The 21,938-nt window shown below is 32.6% G+C and overlaps 2 protein-coding genes and 1 long non-coding RNA gene across 4 annotated transcripts; all 3 read left to right on the plus strand.

Annotated features, from left to right (window-relative positions):
- The first annotated feature begins 2,236 nt into the window (after positions 1–2,236).
- LOC131806886 (leucine-rich repeat-containing protein 59-like) lies at positions 2,237–7,453 on the plus strand. The gene is made up of 4 exons (XM_059131726.1): positions 2,237–2,462; positions 4,282–4,341; positions 4,633–4,899; positions 4,968–7,453. Exons 1-4 carry the CDS (start codon positions 2,364–2,366, stop codon positions 5,514–5,516), a joined length of 975 nt encoding a protein of 324 aa, XP_058987709.1. The 5' UTR covers positions 2,237–2,363; the 3' UTR covers positions 5,517–7,453.
- A 3,776-nt stretch (positions 7,454–11,229) lies between these two features.
- LOC131806922 (uncharacterized) lies at positions 11,230–13,611 on the plus strand. Of its 2 annotated transcripts, none has more exons than XR_009344229.1 (4): positions 11,230–12,004; positions 12,472–12,540; positions 12,643–12,763; positions 12,826–13,611. It is a non-coding gene; the product is annotated as an uncharacterized LOC131806922 (long non-coding RNA). The 2 variants fall into 2 exon arrangements; XR_009344228.1 differs by having other exon boundaries at positions 11,236–11,922.
- An 89-nt stretch (positions 13,612–13,700) lies between these two features.
- Positions 13,701–21,715, plus strand: LOC101890085 (putative alpha-L-fucosidase). The gene is made up of 6 exons (XM_005181923.4): positions 13,701–13,984; positions 14,046–14,187; positions 14,244–14,350; positions 14,414–14,663; positions 20,880–21,504; positions 21,573–21,715. The coding sequence occupies exons 1-6, from the start codon at positions 13,753–13,755 to the stop codon at positions 21,684–21,686; spliced, it is 1,470 nt and encodes a 489-aa protein (XP_005181980.2). The 5' UTR covers positions 13,701–13,752; the 3' UTR covers positions 21,687–21,715.
- Positions 21,716–21,938: the final 223 nt, after the last annotated feature.

Genomic DNA, 21,938 nt, shown 5'->3' on the forward strand with positions numbered 1-21,938 from the left:
CTTAGGCTTTAGTATCCATTACGAACTATAAATACAAAATTTGAAATAATTCCAGTGAATAAATTCGCAAAAATCATCAAAATACCGAATATCTGGAGGCACCATTACATGGGGGCTATTGGAAGACGTGGACCTGCACAGACAATTTTCTGTCTTTGGCTGTAGTATCCATTACGAACTTCAAATACCGAATTTGAAACAATTCCGGTGAATAATGTCTCTAAAATGATCAAAATACCGAATATCGGGAGGTACCGTTATATGGGGGCTATACCAAAAGGTGGACCTACAAAGTCCTGCAGACATAACATAGATTTGAGTAAAATTTTATCAATCTACTTCATTTCGTTCGGAAGCTAGAGTGATTTCTACAGACGGACGGACATCGATAAATCGACATAGAATTTTATGCCGATGCCGATGGGGTCTAAAATGTATATTTCAAGGGGTTACAAACGGAATGACAAACTTAATATACCCTCCATACCATGGTAGAAGAAAACATTGATATGTCAAAATTTTTAAAATGTTTTATCAAAAATAAGTATATTTTTAAATGTTTTCTTATACGACGTAAATCTGTGGTTGTTATAATATGAATTTTTCAACAATTTTTACAAATTTCAATAATTTTTCATTCAACATTTTCAATTCCAAAATCGGTTTGACAGTTCATTGTCCTAGCAGCTGTGTCGATGCGACTACCTGTATTCTTCCACCATGCTCCATACTATGGTGGAGGATATAACAATTATTTTACAAAAAAAAGTAGGAAAGCACCCAAACATTGTACACTTGTAGGTAACATGATACAATAAGGAGGTAAAACAGATTCGTAAAATGTCACAAATACAGCCCTGAAACTATTCTGGCAGGAGAATTATTTAAAATGCGGTGCGGGAATTCTCCAGCAACTGCAGGAATTATCCAGCGACTTCTTTTAGTTTTATTCTCTTTTGCAAGAAAGGTGTGAAATGTAAGCGGACGGATTCCCTGCAAAAACTCTCAAACAATCAGCTGATTTGTCAAAACAAAACAATTTGTGCGCCATAAACAGAGATTAATGAGCCGATAAAACAATACAATTACGATTGCGATTCCCAAAATAAAGATGTTTTTAAATAGCTTGTTAAATATAAGTCACCGGAGGGAGAAGAGTGGCAAGTGATTGCAACAAGAAATTTGTCCTACAGAAATTTGCAAACTCTCAGTGACAGTTCTTGTCAAAACAGACGACTTCCAGTAACAATTTGCAACACACCTATTATGTGCAACAAGTTGTCCATTTTTCGATATTTTTCCTCATTTTTTTATTAATGAGTTAAATATGATCCAAACTGTTCAATTTCTTTCAATTTCATGACAAAATTGGCTAATCATGCACTGCCAAATTTTGACAAGCAAGTGTAAAAAGTACAGTAGACTGCTGTGGTGTGAGATAGTTTTATTACCCACTGTAAACTACATTGCAAATGCCCTTTTCATAATAATAATAATAATATGGCAACATTGTGTTTCATTTCAAACTCGTTCCATTTCGACTTATCAAAACAAACAATTGTCAAATCAACTAGGATTGCCAAGATTTTTAAATGAAAGTATTAGGAACAAATGTAGAGGGTTTCTGAAAATATAGATAACAATTTTAACAATTTATAGATAACAAATTTAATTTAATTAAATTAACGAAAAATAATAAATTTTCCGAGTTTTGACTTGTTAAGGTGAAGATCATATATATGATTTTTTTCGAGTTGTTTTTCTCTCAAGACGAAATTGGAAATTGAAAACGAAAGCCAGCGACACAATATCCACATTCACCATTAATCGGCTTTGCAGACATATTTTGTGTGGATGGTTTACAAGGGTCGTGCTTTGGGAAAATTTGATATGTTCCAAAACCTGCAAGAATCTATTAGTTCTTAACAATTTTTTTTCGATATCGTAAATAGAAAATTGGTTACCGTAACACTTTTTACACTCTCTTGCAGTTTTGGAACAGAGCAAGTATTCATTTCATATTTATTGCGAAATGATATGCGAATTAAAAATCCGACTTATTAAAGTTCTATTAGTTGATATATTTCACAGATAAGTTTTATTTTTGCAGCTATGAGCTTGTTTCTCACAACAAACTCTTGACGTTTTTTTTTTCTTCATCCCCCAAAAGACAATCAATTTATTTAAAATTACCATTTCAGACCTGGCAACTCTAAACAAAACCTTGAACTTCTCAGTTGCATTCTCTTTGGTTTCGGTTTGGTGGCTTCGACGCTGCATTTCTTTTTCGGCCTCAAAAAAAAAAAAGTAATTTGAAATAAAATTGGGGTTTCAACTAAATTATAGAAAATTCCAACCTGAAAATGGCAAAAGGATCAAAAATCAATGTAAAAGACAAAGTAGACGATAATGTTTGCGATTTGAGCTTGTGCGAACTGAAGGAAGTTCCGGTCAAAGAAATTGTAAGTGAAAATAAGGGGGCATAAATTGATGGAGTGGCAAATTCCCTTAAGGGGCCCGGAGGACACCAAGTGCCAGACGAGAGTGAAAGTCAATTATCAAAGTGGAAAATTGCCAGTGAAAGCAGATCAAATCATTTTCAGCAATATGTCAAACTTGCGAAACACACCCAAATTCCTCTGTATGCATATCACTGTGAAGGACAGTTAAATGCCTGGCGCTTGCCAAGGTGTTATTATGTATCCATTATTCCAATCCAAAAATGCAGTGTCTCTTCCAACTCATTTCAACCACTAATCTAACACTTTCGCTGTCTGTTTGTGGTTGTTTCGGCTGTGGGTCATCAACATCAGTGCTTATAAATAATGCCAGGGTTTGAGGTCCGGTTTGCTCTCGTTAGACATCGGCGAAAAGTGCACTTTCTCTCTCTTTCTCTCTGTTGTCATTGTTGACTTTTGTTTCCCTTTCGTTCCTTTCACAATTGTCGAATGGTTCGGTTTTTTATTTGATTCACGAATTGAAAAGACAATTCTGGGGTTTGTTTATTTACATTTTTTTTGCAGATGATGCTAATCGAGAGTGGCCGGTTAATTCTGCAGAGTAGTTTTTTTATACCATGAATAAACTCATATCTAAAACAAAAATGCAATTCGAAAAGAAATAAGAGGAAAATATCTCCTAAATTATTCAACGGAGCAGCTCTAGGTTTATCTTAAGTTTTAGTAAAAACTTTAATTTTTTTTAAATTTTTTGCTAGGGGGTCGGACCCGGGACCTCAGATTTTTAATACTTTTTGTTAGTAGCACCTCTTCGGCCCGGGCTTGTAATTTTCTCCTCTGGGTATGTCCCACACCAGCTAACGCGAACCAGAGTTTTCTAAATTTGACACTTTTTGTAAATCAAATGTATATTATGTCTGCAGGACTTTTAGTATCGAAATAGCCCCCATAGTATCTCTATATTTTCGGTATTTTGATGATTTTAACGACATTTTTCACCCCAATTGTTTCATATTTGATATTTAAAGTTCGTAATGGATATTACAGCCTATGACAGAAAATTATGTGTGCAGGTCCACGTCTTCGTATAGCCCTCATATAACGGTACCTCCCGATATTCGGTATTTTGATGATTTTAGCGACATTATTCACTGGAATTGTTTCAAATTTGGTATTTGAAGTTCGTAATGGATACTACAGCCTAAGACAGAAAATTGTCTGTGCAGGTCCACGTCTTCGTATAGCCCCCATTCAACGGCATCTCCCGATATTCGGTATTTTGATGATTTTAGCGAATTTATTCACCGGAATTCTTTCCAATTTGACATTTGAAGTTCGCTATGGATACTTCAGTTCACGTTTTGGTATAGCCCCCATATAATGGCATTTTGATGATTTTAGCTACATTATTCACTTTTTTCTGCATTTGAATATTGTAATGGCTTATGACAAAAGTTGCCTATGCATGTCCACGTCGTCGTATAGACAATATTTTTAACGGTTTTTGAAAATTGCCAAATTTGTTCCAAATGATGGAGGGTATTGAAAGTTCGGCCCGACCGAACCTACAGCTTTTTTACTTGTTGAAATTTTAGAATGTTTATGGGAACTATCTGGAATCTCGTATCTGCCAAATGTACTATATCTCTAATTCCTCCGGAGAAAGTTCCAAAGCCACTCCATCCAGTACTGGTGGCGAGATTGTTGAGAACATGCATTTCCTGATGAAGAATAACACCTGTTCTAAATATAATGGTTACAAAAACACTTAAATAAACATTTTAGATAAACGCACTCAGTAATTAATCTCCATTTTTTCCAGGCATCATTTAAACGTGTAAATGTCTTGGATTTGTCGAGCAATCTTTTAATGTCCCTAGGGGTAAGTACTTATTGCTATATGTGTCGTTTAAATCAAGTAAATACGGAAGTAATTCCGGCCGGGTGAACATTTTGTACCCACCAATATTTGACCACTTAAATTATGGTCAAATCTGTTGACCTTAGCTCCCTTATGTTATCGACTGCAAAGACTAAAAAAAATACTAAATTGTGGCGAGCAACATCTTGGTAATACACCTTATTTGTGATTTCTGGATTCGTAAACTAGAAGCCATTTCTCTACTTGGATTTTTCTTTTGCTCAGTTAATGTAAAAATTCTTATAATTGCAGAAAAATTTTATCATCCTCACTCGATTGGTTAAATTGGACTTGAGTAAAAATCAAATAAAATTTTTACCCGATGATTTTGGTCTGTTGCGGAATTTACGTCACTTGGATTTATATGACAATCAACTGGAACACTTACCTCTGAGTTTTGGCGATCTCACAAATTTGCGTTATTTAGATTTGAAAGGAAATCCATTGACACCGGCTTTGGCTAAAATTGTTGGCATAAATATGACAATGAAAGACTGTCAGGATTCGGCAAAAAGAACGGTAATACATATTTGGCTATTGGTCTCTGTATATATGAATATATGTTCTCATTCTTGATGGTTTTCTAGGTGAAATTTATGTCTGATATGCAAATTGAAGCCATCAAGGCTAAAGAACAATATCGGCTGGAAATTCTACAAAAACAAATGGCCAATGGCAAGGAAATGGATGAAGACAACACAACGTCGTCTAACAACGGCGAGCAACAATCAAAAACAAAAAAGAATAAAAAGACAAAATCAAAAAAGAAAAATGCTAATGGCTCGGAAGCATCAAATAAGAGTGGAGCTGCTACAACTTCTTTAATGGCATCTAATGACAATATTACCATAGCAAAGGCAAACAAATCGAAAAAGTCTGCAAATGGTGTTATAAAAGGTTCATCATCAAACTCTTCAAGTACTGCTTTGACATCCTTGATGATTTTCCTCCTGATGGTTGCTTTCAATGTTGTACTCATCTATATGATTATGTTTAAAAATCCTGAAATTGCCGAGAAGCTGGTTGAATCAATACCGCATCAATATCGTGATTGGATTTTAACAAAAACGGAAATATTTCGTCTGCGTGTTACCGATTGGATTACTCAATTTCGTACACCACCCGAAGAACACTGACGGTTTATCTATTTGAAGCCATAAGAGGTTTGGTTTATTTGTTCTCTATACAAATCTCTGGTAATTTTTAATCGATTAAAGTTTATCTGTGATAAACTAATCGATAAGAGATGGCTTCAAATAGAATATAATATAGTTCATTTTTGGCTCTAATATTTTCGAACACCCCCTTTTGTATAACATAGTAGACTAACCAAAGAAAATTTTGTAAACTTTCACAAAGTAAAAGTAATTTTTTATATAGAAATTTATAAAAGAAATCGTATTAAATTTTAAAAGAAACGAAGAGGAATATAAGAAAACATAACTGCCATTATTTGTAGCAAACATTTTTCACTTTGTAACTATATCATGTTAATTTTTTCTTTATTTTGTTTTTTGCATTGTACGTTAAACGTCCATTCTTAACTGCTTTTATTCCAATAATTAAACTAATAACATGAATTATCAACAAAAGTTAACATCAAAGTTATTTGACCTTACCATAAGCGAATGTAACAAAAGAAAACACCGAAACTATAAAAACAATTATTATTATTGATTTTCTATTTTCATTCCACACCAGCCAATCAGCATTTGAAAGCACCAGTTTATTGGAAGTTATTTTTAGAAATTAAATAAATCTGACGGCCATTTGGAAAATATGATCCTATCCATCTCACGGAATTAGTGTCATATTTAACCTAATAGGTTAGGATTACAATCTCAAACTTACTGGCCGCATGAATCCTTAGACATCTATGCGAGGTGTCGAGAGCGAACTTCATGCAAATTCTTACTCAAAACTGGCAATTTTTTAATTTTCTAATTTATGTTGTATTTACTAGTGTTTTCAGATGTTTCCTATAACAAAACATATTACATATTTATACATGTTTTTACACAGAATCACCACAAGCAATAACAATAGTTCCATACACCACAACTACTGCAAATCGTAATCAATCAGAAAACCACCATTTTATAAATGTTTAATAACTGCTTAAATATCTCATATACACATTGTGCATGTTAGCAATGGAAACGGTTGTACTTTAAGCATAACAGAATTCCAGAGCGCTAACTTGCACACAACTAATAACTACATACACTTTTTTGAAGCTATCTCAAGTACAATAGTTTTTAAAAAAAAATATACAAAAACAAATATATATGTAAAAAATAAAAACAAACAAGTCAAAGTTAAAAATTCTTTTATTTTGTAATATTTATAAATATTCTATGTTTTTTACAAATCATTGTCACATTTCCGAAAGTATTGATTTTAAAGATGATTTCTTTTGTTATTGGTTATGTTTACATTTTGTAACTTTTGTTGAAATAATAATAATAACAACATTTATGTAACAACAACATTCATTTTATCGATAAAAGATCTTACCTTAATACTTATGATCATTATATACGAAATACAAACATTTGATACCTTATAAGTAACACAATCACCGACCATTTTCTCTATAATAATATTTATAAGTTTCAAGTTTTACTTAATTAAAATATATATTAAACATGCAATTATATTTGTTTATAACTTATTAAATAATACAAGTTTATTGTCACCTTTTGGATACCATGGTTTTTGTCCGTTGTAGATATTAGTTTTTCTTTCGATTTTTTTGTCTTGCTTAAAGAACCTTAAAAGCATTTATTGAAGACAATTACAAATGATATGGTTAGCGAGAAAGGTAGAGATCGTGCATAAAACATAAATTATATTAAAACTGCATATATCAAAAGATATGGGTAAAATATGGAAATGTTTATTACCGGAAAGAAAATGAATGTTTTTATACTTAAAAAGGAATGTATTAGTGCAGTACTTGGATAATGTCCTTGATAAATGCGATTTGAATCTACATTGTAATTGTGTTCTACTCTCTCCATATACTTATTTATTTTAATATTTAATAAAAAAAATTACGTTCGAAATTAAACGAAATTGGCGTTTGTATTTTAAACGATTGTCACTGTTGTGGTGGAAAAACTACCAAATCACCTACTTGAATACTTCACCCAATTAAATGATTGGTTCCGTTGGTGGTGCAATGATTGAAGATAAAAAGAAAATAGTTTCCTGTAGAACCATATCCTGCCTTTGAACAATTTAAAAACATACTCGTAGTAGATAGATTATAGATTGCGGTCTTGGTGTATTGCAGATATGTCAACAACTAACTCGTTCCTTGAGTGACTTGATTTGTCCGTTAGAATTGCAATTTTTGAATTTTGAAAAAAGGAAGTTTTGCTAAATTGTACCAAAATTTTAAAAAAAAACAAGCAAAATAGTATCTGTCGGTTTTGCCGAAAGATGTATACCTCCAGCCTTTAGTTGTGATTATTCAAACTGTTGTTATGATTATTCACACTGTTTATGGGGGAGGTTCCGAAGTAGTTGGCCGATATTGACCAATTCGTATCTGACCTAAGACTGATATAAATATTACAACGAGCCAGATTTGGACTATATGGACTACTTCCTATACTTTATATGAAATATGTGAACATTTTTGGAAAATGTGGAAATATGCGTGAGGTAACAATTATACCGGACCAAAGCATTCCATTTTCATACTTCATGGAAATGGCACTTGTATATTCAATTTTATGCTAAATCATAAATTTCGATTAATTGCATATTCATATCAGATTCCTGGTTAAGATAAATATTTAGATATAGCAAGTTGTAATGAATCGCCGACTTGTTTGGCAAGTTCTGACAAAGATAAATATTGGAAATTGTGACCATTTGTGGGTAAGGTACCAGGAGGGGTTGGCAGATATATATCATTTTCACAACAGATATTTCGTTAGAAAAAATATTTGGATGTGTGAAATTTAAAGAGAGTTGGATGCTTTCTTCGCATTTTTGAGTATTTTGTTTTTCAAAATCTTAAACCCCATGTGAAAAAGGTTCCAGAAGAAACGGTCCGGTGTCTACCAACTTTATAACAGACTAGCTGGCCCGGTCCGCGTTGCCGGCCCGTAGTTTTTGTCTATTATGCATATATTCCCAAGAATAATTATTCACAGATATGACTGATATAAGTGTTCACGTACAGGTCGATTTAAAGTGTTTTAAAATACCTGTACCCATTTTTAACCAGTGGGCTTCAATATTTAAACCGTGGGCTTCAACTGTGTGGATGTGCTATACAAATCTATTAAAAAGTATATATCAATCTTATCGCCATATAAGGGATCAAATTAATTTTTAGTATGGTAAAAATCGTAGCAAAATCTTCCAGTCAAATGAGCAGTAATTTGGAATTTGCTGTATTTTGTATACTACATAATTGAGGGCTGAATGATTTAAGAATAGCCAAAGTTAATTACTTTTTTAAACCCATTAGCAACTTAGATTGTGCATTAGAGTCCTCATAAGTCCCCCTAACCATGTCAGTCTGTTTGTCCGCCAAAAGGTGGACTTGAGAGGGTATTATAACATGGATAAAAATTCTAAAATTTGTAGATATGTTGAAATTTTAGTGTAAGATTTTCACCCCCCTAATACACATTATTAGCCAAATTCTTTGAAATGTGGTTAAATTAGGAGGTACCTTCTTTATATGGGCACTACTCCGAAACATCGACCTACATTGAAAACTTTCTTCTACCCCTTATAATCCAAGATGACAAATAGAGGCCAAATCAAAAATATAGCAGAACAATATAGCATGTCATAGCATTTCGCGTGATTTAAATAAGTAAAAATAGTTTTATCCACCTCATAATTGAGGGCAGAATGATAAGATGGGAATTAATTTTATTTGCCATTTAAATTGTAAGTTGGAGACCCCTTAAATTCCATATTTTCATCATAGGATAATTCAATGATGATTAAACAAATATTCGGTCCCGTGCTACTTTCTTATATTTGTAATTTGTTCATGTTTCCACAATTTATTTCATATGGATGCACATCCCAAATCTACGTTCCCAACCAATATTCTCTTGGGGGTTAAAAATTCAATAGAATACAAAATTTTCTTTTCTGACCACACATTAGATGTGAAAGTGGACTTGGGGATACTCCAATGTGGGGACTTTACTTAAATAAATTCCTATGTGGCAATTATCTGTATGATGGTTCCCTACCCCAGGGTGGCATAAATAAAATTTTTTAGCCAAATCAATTGATGAATGTGGTCAATACCAATATATGCCCTACTCTGAAAATTTCAAATTTTATGCGAAGAGGTTATCTACCCCCTTAGAAACAAAAATGTCAAATAAGGGCCAAAAAATGAAAAAAGTGGCCGGCCAAGACCTCAAAAATAACTTAAATCATAGATGGTTATATAAATATGAAATCGGGTTGTTCCCTTATCCATGAGTTATGATCGATATAAAGACCTGCAAAAGTGATTTTAGGTATTTTGAATGTTTGGGAAGAATTTCTGGAAGGATATAAAACCTTTTCTTACTAAAAGTCCCATTCGCTCTACTATTTTGCACCTTTTATTTCAATATTGGTATATTACTTATTATTCTCCCAAAGAATTTTGCATTTTGAGCTCTCATTGGACGGATCATTGTCACGCTTTGAAATGAGCCCCATTAAGCTTTTTCGGTCATTTTTGTTTGTTTAAACGTGTTCGCATCTTCCAGCTAACCCACGATGTAGGCCCTGGAGTTGTTGTCAGTTAACATCTTATTTCGCACTTATTCAATTTTTTTACTGAAAAATTATTCTTTATTTTGTTCACAAAAAAAAATTGTCAAAAAAAAAGAATAACAAATTGAAAAAGTCTTCAACTTTTTCGCTGATTTTTTACAGCAAATGTTTTAAGATCCTTCCTTACAAAGTTTGTCAATAGAATGTACTATTACTTTAAAATTCGATTCCATTGAAAATGTTTTTTTGATTTTTGCAATGAGATCTCTTTTTCATGATTTTTCAGCGATTTAGAAAAAGTAATTATCTTTTAACTTTGGTGTGACCGCGTTAAATTATTTCGATATCATCTATTCCGTTTCGCCACCACATAATTCGCTACTACACTTCCATGTAACCCGCCATCAATTTCAGTTCTCAAGATATCAAGTCAATTAAATAAATTGGTATAAATATTCGAATTCAAAAATAAAATATAAAAAAACACTACAAATGTACATTAGAAAAAAGTAAGTCAAAATGGAAAAAAATCATGCAAAATAAAACATTACTATTGTACATTTGAAAAGTCAAAATGAAAATGTTAATATATCACATTTTTACGCGATTTTTTTGGATATTATCCTTTTCGGAGAGTAGACAACTCCGAATTTGTGTGAATCGTTGAAATTAATCCAGCGGTTCTTAAGTTATAAGCGTAGTAACTAACACAACTTACATTTATATATATAGATTTGTGTTTATGGAAATATTGAGATGTGCCAAGTCAGAATGGAATCGTATGTTAATTTCGTGTTTTATGAGCTTCATGAATATATCAAATTTTGACCCTTTGTGGGGGAACTTTTTATAAAAATATTGTGATGTATGAAGAGAACCGAATGTTTATTTCGGATTTTATGATCGTTTTGGTTATTCAAAACTTTGACCCTTTGTGTGGCAGGTACAAGAGAGAATGGTCCGATCTCTACCATCTTTATAACAAATTTTGTGTTTATGGAAATATTGAGAACTGCCAACTCTGAATGGAATTGGATGTTCATTTCGTGTTTTATGAGCTTCGTGAGTATTCAAGAATTTGACCCTTCGTAGGGGAGGTACCACAAGGAGTGGGCCGATATATTCCATCTTCACACCAGACCTTGGGTTAATAAAAATGTTGTGATTTGTGTAATTTGAAGACAATCGGACTATTACATCACATTTTATAAGAGTTATAGTAATTCAAAATGTTGACCCTTTGTGGGGGAGGTACTTGATGGAGTGGACCGATATTGTCCATTTTCACACCTAACCTGACACTGATGCAAGTATTAGGATTTGAAAAGTTGGAGCAAAATCTGTTTATACTTTCTCTTTCTGTGCAATAAATAATTTTCTTTGAAAAAGTTGACTTTTGTACCAGAAGGAGTGGACCGATATTGCCCATCTCCGAACTCGATTTAAGTTTGACAATAATATTACGATGCACCAAGTTTGGATCAAATCGGATACTCTCTTCGACAATTATCGTGCACACCAGCGGACGGACGGACATCGCTAGATTGATTCCAAATGTCCTGAAGGCCTAGGGTCTAAAACCGTTATTTCGATGAGGCACGTTTTGGACGTATGACGTATGGTATACAAATTGAGTAGCATTTCACACGTTAGCAAACTTTCCAATTGGACCGACTGTACCTGTAACAACCGTATTCTAGAAAAACGAAATAAAATCGCTGTGTTGACCATTAAGTGGCGTTGCCGGTATGCTGGCGTTTAGCGCGGCTATGGCTCGTCGGATTGGGGGTTGGTTCTTGCCACTTGCAGATCTTTTCGGTTGAACAAACAAAAAAAATCATACCGGACTTCAAACTAAATTAAAAAGGGGGTAAAAAGAAGCCTGAAACATGTTAACACAAAAATTAAAAAGAAGAAAACGTTCACCTAACTACAACCAAATCCCAAAATAACATTAGTTTTCTTCACAGAAACAGTGCTCCTGGCGGCTGACCAGCCAGGAGATAGCCCTCCCTCCGAGAACACCTCTCGCCATGACGTCTACTCATACTGGACGTCCCAGATGTGACCCTTGACTTACCATATTTTATCCCATCCCCACCACCTTTTTAATAGGGCTTTAAGCCGAAGACATTTTTATCTTTTCAGGTTTAATCCAGTACATATTTATTAAAACTATATTACATATTTGGCAAAAAAAAACAATTCATTCCATCGTAATTTGAATCAAAATCTAACAATTTACAGCGAATTATAATATAAAAAATTCAGAAAAAAACAAAGAATTGCCAATAAAAATCAATTTTCGAAAGTAATCTTTTCTTTTTGTACTTTTAGGGCTTAACGGCGGGCACCCAGAGTGTAGAACCTTGGCGGCAGCTTGTGACTAAGGCTTTTTCCCAAAACGTAAGTATGTACGAATTAGTTCGTGTTTCAGCTTTTTAATTATATTCCTCGGTCAGAATGTAAATAATAATTTTTTTTTTTTTTTTTTGCTTTCAATTCCAGCTGAGGACGAACAAAAGAATGTAGGTCGATACCACATTAAATCGACAATCTAACCAATGCCGGGTAACCTAACCTTGAATTGAGCTCAGTTCAATGTCGCGTACCTGCATACCAACACAAAGTAAGTAAAAAATTCAATATTAACTCGTTTGTTCACCCTTTTAATTTATTTATTCTTTTCAGGAAAAACCGCGGAATTTAATTATGTAGCTTAGTCGTCCGTCTGTCTGTCCGGAGTTAAATAAGTTGCAGTGTCAATTGGGAATGATACCAAGCCACGCTGGAGCAGCAATGGCGCAAAATCAGCGGCTCCCTCGATGGATTGGATGGGCGATGGTGTGGCTTGCAGGCTCCAATTCTTCAGGAATTTCTAGGTTTAAGATTTATTTTCTTGCTTTAGATTTTTAGTTAATTGTTTTGGTTTTTTTTTTCAATTTTGTTAAATTGTTTCCAAACTTTCTTAAATTTTAAAAAAAGTTCAATTTTATTTTTAATTTTCGATTTTTGTGAAAAACTATTTGTTTTGTTATAAGTTTTCTTTCAACTTTTAGCCTTTCGTTGTTAAATTTTGTTAAATTATTTTAAGGCTTCCAATTTTGTTAAAAAAGTTTGTATTTCGTGTTGTTTGTATATATGTCTCAAACAAATAAAAACATTGAATTCACTTCTCAACAAGTGGTTCACCACCAAAAACTTTGTCGTTTTTTTTTTTTTCTTCGCTGGTTACTGGGAGCCACACATCCAATCTTCTTCACAGGCAAAATCAAAAAGGAAAGATTTTTCTTACAATTTTTGCCAGGAAATTCTGGCTGCCATTTTCCTCGCTTAATTTTTCCATTTTCTTTTTACATTATTCCCTAATATTGACATTTAGGTAATTGGAATAATCAGCTGTTTTTTAGTAATTGTTCTTCTTCTTCTTCTTCTAGCTATCAATTATTTTCAGGGTTACCCCTTTTAAAGGCGCACACCACATACCTTATCAATTATCATCAAACAAAACAAAACACAAGCAAAACATGACTTGAGAGAAGAGCTCAAAGCTAAATAATTGAGAATATACAAATAGTATAGAGACAAACACCGGAAAGTAAACAAGTTAAAGCCTGAATGGAGAAAAAGAATTGGTTTAAATTCTACTTCATAATTATTGCTGTAATATCTGCACTTAGTTACGGTAGTGCCAGTAAATATCATAGCAAATATGAACCAAATTGGGCAAGTCTAGATAAACGACCTTTACCAAGCTGGTATGATGAAGCTAAAGTGGGAATATTTATACACTGGGGTGTGTACTCAGTACCAAGTATGGGTTCCGAGTGGTTTTGGACAGATTGGAAAAGTAAGTACAAGATGGATGGATAATAGATATTTTGAGAAAATGATAAACAATTTATTTACAGATTTGAAATATAAAAACTATATTGAGTTTATGGAGAAGAACTATAAACCCGGCTTTTCTTATCAGGAATTTGCAAATGAATTTAATGCTGAACTATTCAATGCCACACAATGGGCTCTCCTGTTCAAAGACAGTGGTGCCAAGTGAGTAAAAAAATGCATTGAAAGAGAAAAAATAGATTTTCTGTTTGATTTTACAGATATGTGGTGTTGACCAGTAAACATCATGACGGCTATTGCCTATGGCCATCTGTTCAATCGTTTGGTTGGAATTCAATGGATGTGGGACCGAAAAAGGATATAATAAGTAATATAGTTTTTATAATTCGTATTGTAAATCGTAATGAATTTTTATTATTTGTTACCTTAGGAGAACTCTCCTCAGCAATACGTCAACATACAGACATGAAATTTGGCCTTTATTATTCGCTGTTTGAGTGGTTCAATCGCATGTATATCAACGATAAGCTACACATATTTCTAACGCAGGACTATGTCAATCAAAAAGCCCGACCAGAGCAAATGTTTTTGGTTCAAGAATATCTACCGGAAATCATTTGGTCTGATGGCGATTGGGAAGCTCCAGCGAAATATTGGAAATCTGAAGAATTTATAGCTTGGTGAGTATTATCGGGTTAGTATGAACTTCTAGCGTAATATGAAGGGAAGGTTACTCAATTAATTATGGATATGAGTGATATATGTTTGTGATACACCAAATTTGACTAGTAGTGTGGTAAAACTAAAATGATTTATATTTCGGCAATTAACGAAACTTTTCGTTCATAATTTTGCGATCTAATTTTATCGGTATTTGTCGGTAACTAAAATGTTTTTAGAGAAGCACACATGACACCCTGCACCTATTTCGCTGCCAAGCCAAACCTACTTTACAAGCTCCAGCTCCAACCCGTACCGGTTGCGTCCTACCCGATTGAGATGAATCAGAACGAACGCAGAAGTTGGAGCTTCTACCACAACAACAATAGTGTTTTTTAAACCCTCCACCATAGTGTGGAGGGTATATTAAGTTTGTCATTCCGTTTGTAACACCTCGAAATATACATTTTAGACCCCACAAAGTATATATATTCTTGATACCATGGTACCTCCCAATCCTCGGTATTTTGGTGATTTAAACGACATTATTCATCGGAAATGTTTCAAATTTTGTATTTGAAGTTCGTAATGGATACTACAGCATATGACAGAAAATTGTCTGTGCAGGTCCACGTCTTCGTATAGCCCCCATTAAAAGACCCCTTCCAAAATTCGGTATTTTGATGATTTTAAGCAACATTATTCACCGGAATTGTTTGAAATTTGGTATTTGAAGTTCGTAATGGATACTACAGTCTATGACAGGGAACAACTCTAGTTTAGTAAAAACTCTTCGATTTTTTCGAAATCTTTTCCAGATGTAGGTATTTTTACCCTGATCCCGGGAAACTATTTTTTTCTTGGGGGACGGATCCGGGACCCCAGATTTTTGACCCGAAAGTCCGGGGTCAAGACCCCGCCTGGACCCGGATCCACTTACTCGATATAGACAATATGATTGAAAGCTTATGGAAATACCTATCCAACAAGTGGTCACATGAAGGGGAAAGTTGACATGGTTCGGAAGTTATAGTCAAAATATCGATTTTTTGGACCCGTATTTTTTATGAAACTCCCAAAAAGTCAAAAAAGGGCCCATTATGGAAGTCAACAAAATTGTTTCCAAATTATAGCTGACACTCTTACCTTTCCAAAATGCTACAATTTGTGCTAATACCTTTTTCGGGTCCAGAGATATGGGTCTTTCCATCTGCATAACCCGATTCTAACCAGTTCATTAAAATGATGTTTCAATAAAAAAAGGGTTTATTTCGCGTAGCAGTCGTCGGAATAACAAAAGTTTTCTAAATTTGGCACTTTTTGTAAATAGCCGGCCTTCGGCCGGGGCTTAAGATTTTTTCCTCTCGGTATGTCCGACACCGGCTAACGCGAACAAAAGGTTTCTAAATTCGACACTTTTTGTAAATAGCCGGCCTTCGGCCGGAGCTTGAGATTTTCTCCTCTGGATATGTCCCACACCGGCTAACGCGAACCAAAGTTTTCTAAATTGGATACCTTTTGTAAGTAGCCGGCCTTCGGCCGTGGCTTGAGATTTTCTCCTCTGGGTATGTTCTACACCGGCTAACGCGAACCAAAATTTTCTAAATTCGACACTTTTTGTAAATAGCAAAGTTTTCTAAATTGGATACCTTTTGTAAGTAGCCGGCCTTCGGCCGGGGCTTGAGATTTTCTCCTCTGGGTATGTCCTACACCGGTTAACGCGAACCAAACTTTTCTAAATTTGACACATTTTGAAAGTAGCCGGCCTTCGGCCGGGACTTGGGTCCGTCCCCCAAGAAAAAAATAGTTTCCCGGGATCAGGGTAAAAATACCTACCACTGGAAAAAAAATTGAGTTTTTACAAAACTAGAGTTAAGCCATTTTAGCTACCTTATTCACTGAATTTTTTTTAAGTTTCGCAATTGAATATTGTTATGGCTTATTACTAAAGTTGCCTATGCAGGTCCACGTCGTCGTATAAACCATAATATAACGGCAACATTCGGTATTTTTAAGATTTTAACAGAATTTTTAACGAATTTTATTTTGTTATTGTCTTCTGGGACCTATAACAGAATTTAAAGACAAATAATATTTTAAGTTGCTACGACCATGTTTAAAGGAATTTTTATTCAAAACAATTTTTTTTGAAAAATGACCAAAAATACACCTTTGGCGACTTGCTTGAGTGTTAATCGTCTTAGCCAAAATAATCCTCGTATTTTTATCTCTAATATTTCTAAAGACATCATGTACCGAAAATTTAAGCACTCAAAGAAATCTTCTTCCGAAAATTAAAAAAAAAAAATTTAGAAGAGTAGGGAACTTGCTGCTCTCTTTAGGTTACTTTCAAAATGCCGATACATTAAAAAAATAATGATAATCAGGGCTGTCATAGAATCCAATTTTGTCACTATTGGTTTTAAAAATGACAAGAAAAAATGCTTTGGTGTCATGAAAATCAATGTTATCGGTTTTATTTTCGAATTAGAATTTTGTCGGTTTTGGTTGTCATAGAAGCCAATGTTATTGGAAATAAACCAAGTTGCTTAGAGCTGTCACTTTTCATTTGCGTTGGATTTTTTAAACAATTTTTAATGGATATAAAGGACTAAAAATGTGGATATTTTAAACAATTTTTAAAGGATATTCAAAGGACTAAAAACGTGGACTATAGACGTGGATTTTTTAAAGAATTTTTAAAGAATATTCAAAGGACTATAAACGTGGATTTTTTAAAGAATTTTTAAAGAATATTCAAAGGACTATAAACGTGGATTTTTTAAAGAATTTTTAAAGGACCATAAACGTGGATTTCTTAAAGAATTTTTAAAGGACCATAAACGTGGATTTCTTAAAGAATTTTTAAAAGACCATAAACGTGGATTTTTTAAAGAATTTTTAAACGACTATAAACGTGGATTTTTTAATGAATTTTTAAAGGACCATAAACGTGGATTTTTTAAAGAATTTTTAAACGACCATAAACGTGGATTTCTTAATGAATTTTTAAACGACCATAAACGTGGATTTCTTAATGAATTTTTAAACGGCCATAAACGTGGATTTCTTAAAGAATTTTTAAAAGACCATAAACGTGGATTTTTTAAAGAATTTTTAAACGACTATAAACGTGGATTTTTTAATGAATTTTTAAAGGACCATAAACGTGGATTTTTTAAAGAATTTTTAAACGACCATAAACGTGGATTTCTTAATGAATTTTTAAAGGACCATAAACGTGGATTTCTTAATGAATTTTTAAAGGACCATAAACGTGGGTTTTTTTAAAGAATTTTTAAACGACTATAAACGTGGATTTCGTAAAGGATTTTTAAAGATATTTAAAGGACCATAAACGTGGATTTCGTAAAGGATTTTTAAAGATATTTAAAGGACCATAAACGTGGATTTTTTAAGGATTTTTTAAAGATATTTAAAGGACCATAAACGTGGATTTTTTAAAGATATTTAAAGGACCATAAACGTGGATTTTTTAAGGATTTTTAAAGATATTTAAAGGACCATAAACGTGGATTTTTTAAAGATATTTAAAGGACCATAAACGTGGATTTTTTAAGGATTTTTTAAAGATATTTAAAGGACCATAAACGTGGATTTTTTAAAGATATTTAAAGGACCATAAACGTGGATTTTTTAAGGATTTTTTAAAGATATTTAAAGGACCATAAACGTGGATTTTTTAAGGATTTTTTAAAGATATTTAAAGGACCATAAACGTGGATTTTTTAAGGATTTTTTAAAGATATTTAAAGGACCATAAACGTGGATTTTTTAAGGATTTTTTAAAGATATTTAAAGGACCATAAACGTGGATTTTTTAAGGATTTTTTAAAGATATTTAAAGGACCATAAACGTGGATTTTTTAAGGATTTTTTAAAGATATTTAAAGGACCATAAACGTGGATTTTTTAAAGATATTTAAAGGACCATAAACGTGGATTTTTTAAGGATTTTTTAAAGATATTTAAAGGACCATAAACGTGGATTTTTTAAGGATTTTTTAAAGATATTTAAAGGACCATAAACGTGGATTTTTTAAGGATTTTTAAAGATATTTAAAGGACCATAAACGTGGATTTTTTAAGGATTTTTTAAAGATATTTAAAGGACCATAAACGTGGATTTTTTAAAGATATTTAAAGGACCATAAACGTGGATTTTTTAAGGATTTTTTAAAGATATTTAAAGGACCATAAACGTGGATTTTTTAAAGATATTTAAAGGACCATAAACGTGGATTTTTTAAGGATTTTTTAAAGATATTTAAAGGACCATAAACGTGGATTTTTAAAGATATTTAAAGGACCATAAACGTGGATTTTTTAAGGATTTTTTAAAGATATTTAAAGGACCATAAACGTGGATTTTTTAAGGATTTTTTAAAGATATTTAAAGGACCATAAACGTGGATTTTTTAAAGATATTTAAAGGACCATAAACGTGGATTTTTTAAGGATTTTTTAAAGATATTTAAAGGACCATAAACGTGGATTTTTTAAGGATTTTTTAAAGATATTTAAAGGACCATAAACGTGGATTTTTTAAAGATATTTAAAGGACCATAAACGTGGATTTTTTAAGGATTTTTTAAAGATATTTAAAGGACCATAAACGTGGATTTTTTAAAGATATTTAAAGGACCATAAACGTGGATTTTTTAAGGATTTTTTAAAGATATTTAAAGGACCATAAACGTGGATTTTTTAAAGATATTTAAAGGACCATAAACGTGGATTTTTTAAGGATTTTTTAAAGATATTTAAAGGACCATAAACGTGGATTTTTTAAAGATATTTAAAGGACCATAAACGTGGATTTTTTAAGGATTTTTTAAAGATATTTAAAGGACCATAAACGTGGATTTTTTAAGGATTTTTTAAAGATATTTAAAGGACCATAAACGTGGATTTTTTAAAGATATTTAAAGGACCATAAACGTGGATTTTTTAAGGATTTTTTAAAGATATTTAAAGGACCATAAACGTGGATTTTTTAAGGATTTTTTAAAGATATTTAAAGGACCATAAACGTGGATTTTTTAAGGATTTTTTAAAGATATTTAAAGGACCATAAACGTGGATTTTTTAAGGATTTTTTAAAGATATTTAAAGGACCATAAACGTGGATTTTTTAAAGATATTTGAAGGACCATAAACGTGGATTTTTTAAGGATTTTTTAAAGATATTTAAAGGACCATAAACGTGGATTTTTTAAGGATTTTTTAAAGATATTTAAAGGACCATAAACGTGGATTTTTTAAAGATATTTAAAGGACCATAAACGTGGATTTTTTAAGGATTTTTTAAAGATATTTAAAGGACCATAAACGTGGATTTTTTAAGGATTTTTTAAAGATATTTAAAGGACCATAAACGTGGATTTTTTAAGGATTTTTTAAAGATATTTAAAGGACCATAAACGTGGATTTTTTAAGGATTTTTTAAAGATATTTAAAGGACCATAAACGTGGATTTTTTAAAGATATTTAAAGGACCATAAACGTGGATTTTTTAAGGATTTTTTAAAGATATTTAAAGGACCATAAACGTGGATTTTTTAAGGATTTTTTAAAGATATTTAAAGGACCATAAACGTGGATTTTTTAAGGATTTTTTAAAGATATTTAAAGGACCATAAACGTGGATTTTTTAAGGATTTTTTAAAGATATTTAAAGGACCATAAATGTGGATTTTTTAAGGATTTTTTAAAGAATTTTTAAAGGACCATAGACCATAAATCTGCAAAGCAGCTTTATGAGTAAGTTCACAATAAAAAAAATTACTTACGCTATCTCCGGGAACTCCAGTGGGTTGCTGAAATCTCTAAGAGCTTTTTTCGTCACCTTTTCTGAGCGTTCTTCGTCCAACAACACAAAAACTACCACTGCTGATGCCATCTTACTTTATTTATAGCGACTTATTCATTTTTTATTTACTTTACTTTTACTGATATTTCAATGACAAATAAACAAATAACACATGTAAGCAACAACAGCTGTTTCGAACATTGGTTTTATTTACATTCGAAATTGACAAAACCAACTTGGTTTCATGACACCAAATGAAACCAACTATGGTTTACAAAACCGACAATAAGCAAAACCGACATGGTTTCTGTAACAGCCCTGAATAATTTGTATTGCCTTTATATGAAAATACTTTAAAATGTTATATTTTTCTGTGTCATCACCTTTTTTATTTCTCCACTAGGCTCTATAATGACAGCCCTGTTCGCGACACTGTTGTAACTAACGATCGTTGGGGTATTGGTACGGCCTGTTTGCATGGTGATTTCTATAATTGTAAGGATCGTTACAATCCTGGAGTATTGCAAAAACATAAATGGGAAAATGCATTCACATTGGACAAGGATAGTTGGGGTCAACGTTACGATGTGACACTAAAGAATATCATGACCAGTGAAGAGGTGATACACGAAGTCATTACCACGGTCAGTTGTAATGGAAATGTCCTCATAAATGTTGGACCAACCAAATATGGTACCATATTGCCAATATTCGAAGAACGTTTAAGGGATTTGGGACAATGGCTGAAGATAAACGGCGAAGCGATTTATGCCACCAAACCGTGGACGCATCAGAATGATACAATTACGCCGGGCGTTTGGTATACAAAGAGTAATCAGGAAATAGATGGACAAGTTGTTATCTATGCCATGATCTTAGAATATCCTTATGACACAAACAGCCTCAGCATTTATCCATGGGGTAAGAAGTTTGAAAATGGTCCAGAAGTAACTTTAGTTGGTCTTGAGCTACTGGATAGCAATATCAATTCAATTGTTATGTTGGGCATGGAGAACACAGATATAAAGGTAATTTGAATTCCGCCTGGTTTTTGATTTTTTAAATTGACATTGTTTTTATTTTTTTTTAATTGCAGTGGCAGTTTAATGGTCCCGCCATCAACATTCAATTTCCACCTAAGCATCACATTGATAAAAGGGGTTTAAAATACGCCTGGGCATTTAAAATAACAATAAGTAACGCCATCTAAACAAATAAAATTATTTATTGGAAACACTATCTTTGGACGAGATGAGTTTTTATATAGACTATCGCTTAAAAATTCCAGATTATTAAATAAATTCCATCTTAGATCCATCAGTATAAGTTGCTATATAGAATAGAGGTTAATGTAATTACATAATTACAGACTCAAGACATATTTTTACAATTTTTACTCGAACGCCCTTACACGAATAACTCTTAAAAGTTGTAGGAAAACCTAAGAGAACAAACACACAAG

The sequence above is a fragment of the Musca domestica genome, unplaced genomic scaffold, assembly GCF_030504385.1.
Source record: "Musca domestica strain aabys unplaced genomic scaffold, Musca_domestica.polishedcontigs.V.1.1 9, whole genome shotgun sequence".
Taxonomy (NCBI): Eukaryota; Metazoa; Arthropoda; class Insecta; order Diptera; family Muscidae; genus Musca; species Musca domestica.

What these genes read in the sequence shown, in the direction of transcription:
- LOC131806886 (XM_059131726.1), top strand. Translation starts at nt 2,364, where the DNA reads ATGGCAAAAGGATCAAAAATCAATGTAAAAGACAAAGTAGACGATAAT. An exon ending in AAGTTCCGGTCAAAGAAATT is followed by an intron (nt 2,463 to 4,281) that starts GTAAGTGAAAAT and finishes CATTTTTTCCAG; the next exon opens with GCATCATTTAAACGTGTAAA. An exon ending in ATCTTTTAATGTCCCTAGGG is followed by an intron (nt 4,342 to 4,632) that starts GTAAGTACTTAT and finishes TTATAATTGCAG; the next exon opens with AAAAATTTTATCATCCTCAC.
- LOC101890085 (XM_005181923.4), top strand. Translation starts at nt 13,753, where the DNA reads ATGGAGAAAAAGAATTGGTTTAAATTCTACTTCATAATTATTGCTGTA. An exon ending in GTTTTGGACAGATTGGAAAA is followed by an intron (nt 13,985 to 14,045) that starts GTAAGTACAAGA and finishes ATTTATTTACAG; the next exon opens with ATTTGAAATATAAAAACTAT. An exon ending in ACCGAAAAAGGATATAATAA is followed by an intron (nt 14,351 to 14,413) that starts GTAATATAGTTT and finishes TTGTTACCTTAG; the next exon opens with GAGAACTCTCCTCAGCAATA.